The sequence below is a fragment of the Trachurus trachurus genome, assembly GCF_905171665.1.
Source record: "Trachurus trachurus genome assembly, chromosome: 21".
NCBI lineage: Eukaryota > Metazoa > Chordata > Actinopteri > Carangiformes > Carangidae > Trachurus > Trachurus trachurus.
Genome location: NC_139899.1, coordinates 17,924,285 through 17,935,318, shown reverse-complemented (window position 1 = coordinate 17,935,318; position 11,034 = coordinate 17,924,285). Strand labels below are relative to the sequence as shown.

The 11,034-nt window shown below is 41.0% G+C and overlaps 3 protein-coding genes across 3 annotated transcripts; all 3 read right to left on the bottom strand.

Annotated features, from left to right (window-relative positions):
• Positions 1-618: 618 nt before the first annotated feature.
• tmsb4x (thymosin beta 4 X-linked) lies at positions 619-2,044 on the bottom strand. Its single transcript, XM_083996682.1, has 3 exons — positions 1,845-2,044; positions 1,133-1,245; positions 619-1,032 (listed from the first exon to the last, which is right to left on the bottom strand). The coding sequence occupies exons 2-3, from the start codon at positions 1,230-1,232 to the stop codon at positions 1,001-1,003; spliced, it is 132 nt and encodes a 43-aa protein (XP_083852808.1). The 5' UTR covers positions 1,233-1,245; positions 1,845-2,044; the 3' UTR covers positions 619-1,000.
• An 840-nt stretch (positions 2,045-2,884) lies between these two features.
• tlr8a (toll-like receptor 8a) lies at positions 2,885-7,584 on the bottom strand (the record flags this gene model as incomplete). The annotated part of the gene is made up of 2 exons (XM_083996274.1): positions 7,383-7,584; positions 2,885-5,980 (listed from the first exon to the last, which is right to left on the bottom strand). Exons 1-2 carry the CDS (start codon positions 7,383-7,385, stop codon positions 2,885-2,887), a joined length of 3,099 nt encoding a protein of 1,032 aa, XP_083852400.1. The 5' UTR covers positions 7,386-7,584.
• Positions 7,585-7,884: 300 nt separating this feature from the next.
• On the bottom strand, positions 7,885-11,034 carry LOC311004285 (toll-like receptor 7; the record flags this gene model as incomplete). Its single annotated transcript, XM_083996273.1, has 1 exon — positions 7,885-11,034. One exon carries the CDS (start codon positions 11,032-11,034, stop codon positions 7,885-7,887), a length of 3,150 nt encoding a protein of 1,049 aa, XP_083852399.1.

Genomic DNA, 11,034 nt, shown 5'->3' with positions numbered 1-11,034 from the left:
CCTCAACCTACTTCAGGCAAAGCAGCCTAGTCTGTACCCATTGCCTTTGAACACAACACAGGGCAGGCACATCAGGTCCTGCTCTCTATAGTGTTTTACCACACACCATGCTGCCCTGATCCTGCACCTGAGATCCATTTAAGGCAGGAGAAAGTCCCAAAATTGCCTCTTGTAGTTTTCACAGTGGGAAGCTACTATAGCTACAGCTGGAGGCAAAATGGGAGGAACATGGGGATGTGCTCCTGCTCAGGTTGGCTGAACATGGGCCTGGTGCAGCTGCAGTGAAGAGCTGGTCTAATGTAATGCAGTTAGTAGTTGGGGAAGTTTTCTCTGGTTGCCAAAAAGTTTAAGTCAACCTGAGGCAAAGCTAAAGTTCAGCACAGCTGGCTATTAAGCCAAGCATGTTCAGCTTTAGTCTTTTCACGTTTTACAAATGAGTACCTGTTCATACTCAAGTGGCTCTCATTGTCAGGTTTTGACAAGTGCTTAGCATGTCGGAGCATTTTAGCTCAACTGAAGGCCTCATTGCACCAGCGCTGGGAACACATGCCACACCTACAAAATATCCAATCACCTAGGGTGGTGATGTGCGCTTACCATAAATGAGACACACATTAGTCAGTTTACTTTTTTTATTTTGCATATTTAACAAACTTGTGCATTCCAGATTTTTTACAAAAAGAAACACAGCTTGCTTTCTGAGCATTCACAGGTGACCAGAGCAGAGCTACAAATCATGAAGTGTAGGTCCCTCAGTTGTTTCATGACACCTTGAGAGTCAGCCACAGCAAAACAGGTGACCAGGAACTTATGCCGACATTGAGCCACACTTCCTCACTACACCAGAGAGACATCTAGCCAAGTGAGTGGTGTGTGTAGTTGGACAGCCAATGTTTTGTCAATTAATAAGTTCTGCAACTTGGAATACATAGTCAAGAGATTGAAAAAAAGAAAAGAAAAGGCAAGGCTTGTGAAATGTACAGTGAACAGGCAGACGTCTTCATGATGACTCCGTCTTCTCCTGTTCGATGGCTGCAAGGAGGAAGAAGAATTGCATCATTAGCACCAAACCAAGTTAGCCACTGCAGCTACTTGAATGCTCCGGATTAAGACAAGTGGGAGAGGCACGTACTTTCTTTGGTTGGCAATGTGTTTTTCTCTTGAGTCTCCGTCTTCTTCAGCTTGGTCTTGTCAAAAGTTGTGACTTCCTGGATGTCAGGCTTGTCAGACATGTTTGCAGATGATCTGGAGAGACAGGAAACCAGGCTTTGTTAGTCACGGTCGTCTTTTAAACAGTTCAATTAACCCTCACATGGGGACTAATTATAAGTCTAATTTAAGAACCTGCAAGGCCATTTACAGACACAATATAACTAGGGCTGAGAATACTTTTAAACCTATAAATGTATAAATATGCCTCGTGTCCATCTCCTGATGTGAGACAGGCTTTGTCAGTCAGTGTGCACTGAGGGACCACCGCCCTTTCAGCCATCTAGACAGGCACACCGGGCTCAACTCCTGCCAAACCGCCCCCCTCCCTCCTCCTCCTCAGAACAATGAACCTGGGAGTCCATGCAACACATGCCGACTAACACAGATTGAAAAAAAACTAACGGCAGACCACACACACCACAAAGCCGAACGGTGACGCTTTATATCCATCTTTTTCTTATTTAATCCAACTATTGCGCAGCCGACACCGTTTGATGCTGCGCCAGGAAAACGTGAGGCGATGGAGAAGAAATGTAATAAAACGCGGTGCAACCGGGACTACAATCTTTCAGCCGAGCTAAATTAAAAGCAGGCTCGGAAATAAACTCAAGTAGAAACGCATACACACTCACCGGGATTTATTTAACTGGTCAGCGAGATGGTAGGATGGCGGTCTAGTTGACGCAGCGGCAGAGTGATATCTCTGGCGTCAATCACACTATAAGTACTGCGCAGTATGCAAATAGCTCCCCGACGTCACGCCCACTGTGTCCAAACGCAGCTTTTGTAAAAACGTATTTTTACATGTAGAGTGATAAAATCTAAAGAAAAAATGCACTCAAAGCGATCGATTCACAGATGAACACAAACCAAGTTTAAAAGTGTGAGCATTTATTTGACCAAAATGAAATAACTGCGTTTGTCAACAGCGACCAGCTGTGTCGAATTAAGCGGATGAAATCAAGTCTAGTGGGCTTCTCCTGTCACGAGAGGAGGCCTGGATGTCATCATACCGGTTGCAGATGTCTGTTGTTTTCATACAATGAACAAAATGTGGGCTATAAACTGGTTAATGAGTGGGGGAAATAAGTTTAAGTTTACCTTGCATACTGTGCCCTTTTAAAACTGTATCTTGGCGACACCATGTGGGGAACTTAAGTAACTAACTCACACAGGCTCAAAGTAAGATGGGCCTAACTGGAAAAGAAAACATGCAGTGTGTATTCAGGATTTCTATCACTGTGGAATATTTAGGATGTGTAAAATCTCACCAGTTTCTCTCTCTTTTTTTAAAATCAAGATATGAGTTAGGTTAGTCAAACACAACACGCACTGATGAATGACTATGGAGTTAACTCTGCCCATATATAGAGTGAATTTCCCCTTTGTAGGTTGCACTTCTCTAGGGTAGGTGGAGACCAGATAACACACTGAAACATCCACATAGAAAATCACACATGTTTAGAATAGATGTATTTATTTGGCAGTATTTGTTCGTACATTACAAGAAGTTCAGTAGCATTATAATCAGCAACAGTCATGAGATCATCAGTTCTCTTGTATTGTAGAATGATATAGGTGATGATGGAACAAACAATGGGTTTACATAACATTGTCCACATGACATATGTATAAATTACCCCCAGACAGTCATTCCAATCTCTGTCTTGCTTCACTTGGTGGTGAAGTATTTTAAATATGTCTTGTTGTATATCACCTGATTGTCCACTCGGACGACGTTCCTCAGGTTTTGCCAGAACCAGGGCTCTGCGGCCGCTGTTCTCGGCCACTCTACAACACTTTTCCCACAGAGCCTCCTCCTCAGATGCAGGAAGTGAGAGTGCTGTAGGACAGGCTCCAGCATCAGCAGCACGATCACATCCACATTTTCATCCAGAAGTCTTTGGTGGGCCAAATACATTGCCAGCCTGAAAACCCCGGTCTTGACGTAGCCCTCGGTTAAAACAAACAGGGTCTTTCGACTGTATCGGATGCTCTGATTGAGGTTATCCAGCAGTGGGACTCCTGGGGGCCAATCTCTCTCCTCCAGACACAAAGGAAGAGACTTCTCCCCTTCCTCTTCCAGTTTCACCCGCAGATTTTTCATCACCCACTCAGAGACATGTGGATCGCTGGTGTCATAAGTAACAAAGACATCATACACACTGTCTGTTGAGTCCAAGGAGCTGTATCCCTTCAACTTAGCTTTGATATAATGTATTACATAGGAAGCATCCCAGTAAAATAAATTAGCAACAGTTGCTACAATCATAAAAGAAAGAATGAGACAGGTTGTGACAATGTAGAGCAGAAATGCTAGACCGTCATTTACACACTGGTTAATGTCAAAGTATATCAATGCTTGACCATTCTGGTTTGCTGGTGCTTGACATGTCACTTTAGTGGTCAGTCTCGGGATATTGACTCCACTGTTTTCAATCCACAGAATGAAATCTAGTATATCGCAGGTACACTGGAAGGGGTTTCCCTCCAAGAACAAAGTCTGAATCTGGATGATTTGGTTGTTAGGTTTTGACTGGAAGGTGGATTGATTGATGGTGGTCAGTTTGTTGTTGCTAAGGCTAAGAGTCTTAAGGCTTCTGGGAACTTGTGTAAACCCAATGTCCAACTGGGAAATGTGGTTCTGACTCAGGCCAAGAAAAGTCAAAGTCTGACTGATGTTTAAGTTTATACCTGTCACGTTAGATAAAGAGTTGAAGCTCAGGTCTAAAATTTGAAGTTGATGGAAATACCTCAGTGCGTCCCAATTGAAGTCAGTAAGGAAGTTATGGCTTATGGATAGCGTGGTGAGGTTATGTGGCAGATATTTATATACAATCACTGGAATCTTTGTAATTTTATTTCTAGATATATCTAAAGTGGTCAAATTAATAAGATTAGTAAAAAGCTTGCTGTATGTGCCATCCTTTTCTTTCCAAAGGGTCCCGAGATTATTATCTGTAAACTGCAGTTCTGATAATGATTTGCTGTACATCTGTTTTGTCGTTAATGTGGAAATAGCATTGTAACTCATATTCAACACTCTCAAAACAGGCAAATTTTTAATAAAATTCATATTATGCGTTATTCCATACGCTTTAAAATAATGGTCATTATAACTGAGGTCGAGTACTTGTAGTTGCTTTAGTTCTTTGAAGGCGCCATCATAAGCTAGATCAATTTTATTGAACGACAGGTCCAGGTATGTCAGATTGGGCAGCAAGGAAAATTCTGTGCCATTAAGTGCTGGTGAAAAGCCATTTCTGGAGAGGTTGAGACATGAAATATTTCCATATCCATTGAACTGCTCTGGAGAAATGTAGAACAGGTTGTTTGAGCTGAGGATTAGCACTCGACCTGATTCATAGCATTCTTGCTTGATAAGGCTGTGTGATAGCTCATAGGCAAATTCCTTTGGATGAGGTTTTACAAAAGGTGGAACAGAAAGGCCTGGTCTTTGATTGTATCCCCCACTTGGGAGTGGGGGATTTTCCGATTGAATGGGATACAGCCTGTTTTCTCCGAGGTATATCATTTTCAGTCGGGTAAAATTGCTGAATATGGTGGAATCACAGTGAATAATGAAGTTGGTACCTAAATTCAGTGCAGATAGATTTTTGAGCTCGTACAGTGGGGCGAGCGTGCCTGGTCCAATATTCTGGAAGACCAAACCCTGCAAATGCAAAGTTTTCAGTGAGGCAAGGCTTGAAAACTCTTGTGAAAGATTTAACGTTATAGGGTAGGATTTGAGAGCATAGTTGAAAGAGATATCAAGTTTTTCTAGCTTGGGAAGGTTATTTAGAAATGGTGCGCTCTCAGTAATTGTATATAGCAAAAAGTTAAATGACAGAAACAATTGTCTAAGCTTGCGCAGCTTCTTAAACCAGAGGGGATTCAGGGATTCCAGTGAGTTTCCTGCCAGATGTAGTGTCTCAAGCTGTGTTAGATTATTAAATGCATGAGGATGGATATTAAGTGAAATGTTCGGGCAAGGGACACAGGGATATGGAGCCGTCTGACATCTCGGACAGTTCCCTTGTACTTTTAGGGATTTTAAATGATGTAAATCTCGAAAATCTTCGTCAGATATGTACTGTATTTGGTTAGAACCCAGCTTTAACACCCTTAATGATTGTGGTAATCCTTTGGGAACGTGGGTTAGGTTGTTAAAGGACAAATCCAAAGCCTCCAGTTTGGTCATAACTGCAAAAACACCATCTGTAATATTCATAGGTTTCCAACAAGGATTCCACGAGTAGCAGTTTTTGGATAACAACAGTTTTGTCACGTTTGTTATGCCCGCAAGGCTCCTGTTATCCAAGGACGTAATGTTGTTACTGTTCAGGTCAAGGATTTTCACACTGAGGCTGAGATTGCTGGGAATTTGTCTCAGGCAATTGCCTGACAGTATCAGATGTTTCAGCCGTGTCAGATTTTTGAAAGCGTCTGCAGCAATGGTGAGTCCTTTCTTCTTGTTTGCCCACCTGAGATTGAGTGTTGTCAGATTCAGAAGCTTAGAAAATGAATTTGCTGAAATATTAGTGATGACATTTTCTGATAAGTCCAGCTCAGTTGTATTACTAGGTAACTTGTCAGGCACTGCATGCAGGTTGCGCTGTTTACAGTCAAAGACGACCTCAGAGGTATTGCAGACTCGCACATCACAAGGGAACTGCGGTGACATCCAAGCAGGTTTACATGCAGCAGGCTGGATCTCATAATGGTAAAACAGACAGAACAGCAGCAGGTGCATCCAACATACGAGAGCCTGTAGATAAATAAAGTAAGTCATTTGAAGCAACTTGTAATATGTCACAAACTTTGTGTAATGTAAAAGGATCGAGTGACTTTTTTTTCTTGTCAGAATACAATAATCAGGTCTCCACATGAGATTTGAGACAGTTTCTCTGAGAGAGCGGTCTTTATATACTTTCAGCATAAATTATGGAGACAAAATCCATAGTCATATTAAATGTATACCTTTCAAAGTTACAGTCTGATCAGGTAGAATGATTACAGCAAGCAAAACCAGGTTCAGTGCTGATATGTACATTTGACTTTTTAAAAAATGTGAATTATTCCCTTTGAAAGCTAATTCTTTTTAGAAAGGTGCCACCAGTATCCAGCAGGTGGCAGTAGTCTGTAAGTGAAGTAACCCTCTCTACAAGCTGCTCATTTTATTTTGTCACAGTTACAAGTTACATTAACCTTTTACAGGAGACTGTAAAGACCGTTGCCAAAAGTGAATTTGTGAGATAATAGTATATTGTAAATTTATTACAGTTTACACTAACCACCATAAACCGCTGGTCATACCAAGTGAGACTGTGACAGTAAAATGATCTATTGCTGAAGATTTCATCTTCTTTTTTTAAAAATTGTGTTAAGTAAACCAGTCTGTTATTTTTTGGATTATAAGGATGATAATAATTCAAGGATTATAATATCACTCTAACCTCTGTCTCATTTATTTTTCCATCGGTAGGTCTAAGGTTGTCAAAATTAATAGATAGTATCCCATATACGTATATCCTGTATGGACTTTCATCGCTTCACTGACGTCGTTTTGACAGATATCAAAATAAGTACAATATGGCTTCATTGACCTGAAATATTATACATTTCTTATGAATCATTCTAGACACGTTACCGTATTTGCCATGTGTTTAAACTTTAGGGTTTGTGCTACAATTTAAAATATAGCTGTGAAGAATTTTGGACAATGTTTAGCTGGACAATGTAAGTCTATAATAACTAGTCCATGAGGGGATAATTAACAAAGGTTAACAGTTGCCCTATAAAAATGAACAGTAAGAATAAAAACATTATAAGTGATACAGTATCATGAAACTTTAATGGGCTGTGTTCATTTTACACTCCTTTATATGGATCAAAAATGCAAAACAGATTCCAATTAATAACTTGAATAATCAGTCAAATCAATTCACACAAAGTTAGTTCAAGGATTATTAAATGTTATAAAGTCCATAGCACAAAATGACAGAAGATTATATCACAGAAACCACATGCAGGTAACAAGTAACTCAGTGACATGCTCTGACGAATAAGTCTGATAAATAACACGTAAGTTGATCAATCTATAGTCTGCTATATGTTTAGAAAAGTTGAAAAACAAACAGATTTGATAAACATGTATTGATGAAACTCACCATTGTGCATGTATTGTATTGTTGGAACGCTGTAGTCTTTCTGGTAAAAATTTAAACAGAGTCCGTTGAAAAAACCCTGCCTGCCTCGTCTGCCATTGTGTCACCAAAGGCCAAAGCCTACTTATTTTCTGTTTTCTTCATTTTAAACATACAATATGCAAAAATACAACAACAACAAAATCTCCTTGTTGCTGAAGTGAAATGCAACAAATTGGATGGTCCAGATAACAAGACCTCAGGCAAAAGTACCATATGAAATGAGGAAGTACTGTACAGTACATGTGTTTCATTTCCCTTTTTCATGACAGACTGCCTTTTTCATTCCTGTTCCTAGTTCCAGTAAACTGAATTTAAAATTAGGACATGATTTAGTCATTAATCTCATACAATAATTTGATTTTAAAATGTACATTTAAATGGTGAAATATTCACACATTGTAATTCATATACAGATGTACATTATTACATAATATTGCAATATATATTCCCGATTTTCTTGTATTTACAGAGTCTCTTTGAAGAGATTGTTGTATTGTTTGTGACTTTCAGTTACTAGTACACTTCTCAGGGTAAACCAGAAGTATGCCTGCGCTTGAGGGTTTGTCGGCCACTGCAGCACAGACCGCTTGTACAGTCTCTTGCGCAGTCTGAGGTACTTTGAATTGCAAGGTACTTTCTCCAGGAAGATGAGAACGATGACATCATTTTTTTCATCCATCAGCCTCTGGTTGGCCATGTAGAAAGCTGTCTTAAAGTTGCCGCCTTTGATGTATTTGTTGGTGAGGATGAACACGGTCCTCTTGCTCCGGTGGATGCTCTGGGAGAGGTTGTCGATCAGGGGACAACCAGGGATCCAGTCCCGTTCCTCCAGGCACAGCGTCAGGCAGTGGTCTCCAGAGTGCTCCAGATGAACTGACATTTCGTTCATCACCCACTCTGTCACGGCAGAATCCTCTTTGTCGTATATGACAAAGGCATCATAGACGGCACCCGGGGAGCGCAGACGGCTGTAGCCTCTGAGCTTGGCCATGCAGAAGTGGTAGATGTACCAGACGTCCCACAGGAAAAGATGGCTGGAGATGGACAGGGTCAGGAAGCTGGCGATAAGGGAAGTCGTGAGGATGGAGAAGATGATTGACAGGTAGTTGTGCTGGCAGGCCAGCAGGTCCACTGAGATTACAAGATGACCTATTTGTGCCCCTGGTGTAGCACAGGTCACATCTGTGGCTAGTCTGGGGATAGTCACTGTGGTCTTGTTGAGCCATTTGATGAACCAAGTTGCATTGCAAGAGCAAGAGAATTTGTTGTTGTGCAGAAGCAGCTTGTCCAAGTGTTTGTCAACCTCATCTGGGAAGTTGGATTGCTCAATGTGCTTTATGGAATTGAAACTAAGATCCAGATATTTTAAGTTGCTGGCATCTTTGAGGAAATCTGGCTCAAGTTTTACTATTAGATTTTTATGTAAAACAAGTTTCTTGAGAGATGTGCTACAGGCTGACAGCATCTTTGGAACAGTAGTTAAACTGTTTATACTGAGATCTAAAACCTCCAAAGAATGGATGAGTTGCAGTTTCTCCCATTTAAAGGATTTTAGTTTGTTGTTTTTGATGTAGAGCTCAGACAGCTTGTCAGGAAGATTGCTGAACACTTCCTCTGGGATGAAATCGAGGTTGTTTTGAGAGATGTCGAGGACAGTCAGATTAACCAAGTTCTTGAAATACTTGTAATATTTGGTGTTCCCATCTCTCCACAATATATCTAACCGGTTATCTCTGAACTCTAACCTCTCTAGAGATTGGCTCACTAGCTCTGTGTTAGTGGAAGTAGAGATCTTGTTATGGTTCATCATCAGTGTCTTAAGATTGTTTAAATGCACAGTGAAGTTAAGCATGTGGGTCAAGCCCTCAGATTCAAAGTAATGATTGTTGTTGCTTATATCCAGGACAACCAGACTTTGCAGCTCTTCAAATGCAGTGGAGAAGAGCAGGTCCAATCGATTAAATGAGAAGTCTAGATATTTTAAATTTTTCAGATTGGTAAATTCAGAGCCATTCAGACTTTGGCTCATCAAGTTTCCAGACAGATTGAGGCATCTCAGCTCAATCAGATTCAAAAATCTTGAATGCAAGAAGAATATATTGTTTCTACTCACATCCAGGGTTTTGCCAAAGCGACTGCACTGTCTTTTAACAAAGGAGGTAACAACTCCAACTTCTTTATCTTTGTGTTTGCAGCTGCGTGCATATTCATCATATCTGAAGTAATGAATCTCTCTCACTTCCTTACTTCCTTGGTACTCAGCACCAGCTGACATCGGAGACCAGTTCGAGACCTCTGCTCCAGAAAAACCAACCGCATCTTGGCTCTCAGAGGGGGAAGATATCTTGTTGTCAGACAGGCTGATTATTTTAAAGCTTTTTAATTCCATCAAAATACTCAGGTTTGTTATTTTAATGAAGTTTGTACCCAGATCTAGAACCTCCAGGTTTGCGAGAGATTTTAAAGGAGCGATACTCTGTGTCAGTAGCTCCTGAAACACAAAACCCTTTAATCTGAGAATTCGGAGGGACTCAAGTTTGGAGAAACTGCAATTAAGTATCAATGTCCGAGGATACAGCTGAAGCTCATAGTTAAATGAAAGGTCCAGTTCTTCCAGTTTACCCAGGAAAAGCGGGAATTTGGTGACTCCTATATCTTTTGCCAAAAAGTTTGATGAGAGATCAAGCACCCTCAGCTCTGGTGTGTTGGTAAACCACTCGGATGACACACACCTCAGAGAGTTGCTGTGCAAGCGGAGCGTCTTTAGCTTTGCTAACATTTTAAAAGCTGCTTTGCTGATTTGTAGTGGTGAATCATTTGGGCATGGGGTACATGGGAAAGGGGCGTTGTAGCATCGAGGACAGTTTCCACTGATATCTAGAATCTCAAGGTTAGTTAAGGTTTTAAAATCCTCATCAGTGACTTTGTCAATATTATTATTGTATAGATACAGCATCTTCAGACTTGTGGGTAGTTGAGTTGGAATAAAAGATAAGTTATTTGATTTCAGAGACAACAAAGTTAAATTGTTAAGATGTGAAAACGTACCGGGCTCTATATTGTAGGAGGTGTTACAGGGATTACGGAAATAGCAGTTTTGACCAAGGTAAAGTGTCTCAATATTCCCAAGCTCAGAGAAGTTTGCTTTAGAAATGTCATAAATGTGATTCACTTCCAAACTCAGCAGGACCAGATTTGAAGGCAGGCCTTTAGGTATACTGGGCAGTTGATTACCATCTAGATAGAGTGCACGCAGATTCCTCAGGTTGGTAAAGGTGTCATCCTCTACTGTCACACTCTGAGTGCAAACATGGTCTTTGGGGCCAATTTTGATGGGCACACAATTGCACCTCATGTCGATCTCAGTCAGGTTCTCCAGACCCTGGAAGGAGGAGGAGTTTAACTCAGGAATATGGTTGATGGTGAGAGTCAGATTGGTAGTCTCTCTGGGGATACCACTTGGGATGTTTTCGAGGCTCCTCTCAGTGCAATCCACTGTCACAGCACTCCCATTGTCGATGTCACCGACATCACATGGCAGAGTTTTGGGGTACAAAACCGTAGCTGTCGATATGCAGAGGCAGCACCACAGGGCTGACAGTGCCACACACAT

What these genes read in the sequence shown, in the direction of transcription:
- tmsb4x (XM_083996682.1), bottom strand. Translation starts at nt 1,232, where the DNA reads ATGTCTGACAAGCCTGACATCCAGGAAGTCACAACTTTTGACAAGACC. An exon ending in CACATTGCCAACCAAAGAAA is followed by an intron (nt 1,033 to 1,132) that starts GTACGTGCCTCT and finishes TCCTCCTTGCAG; the next exon opens with CCATCGAACAGGAGAAGACG.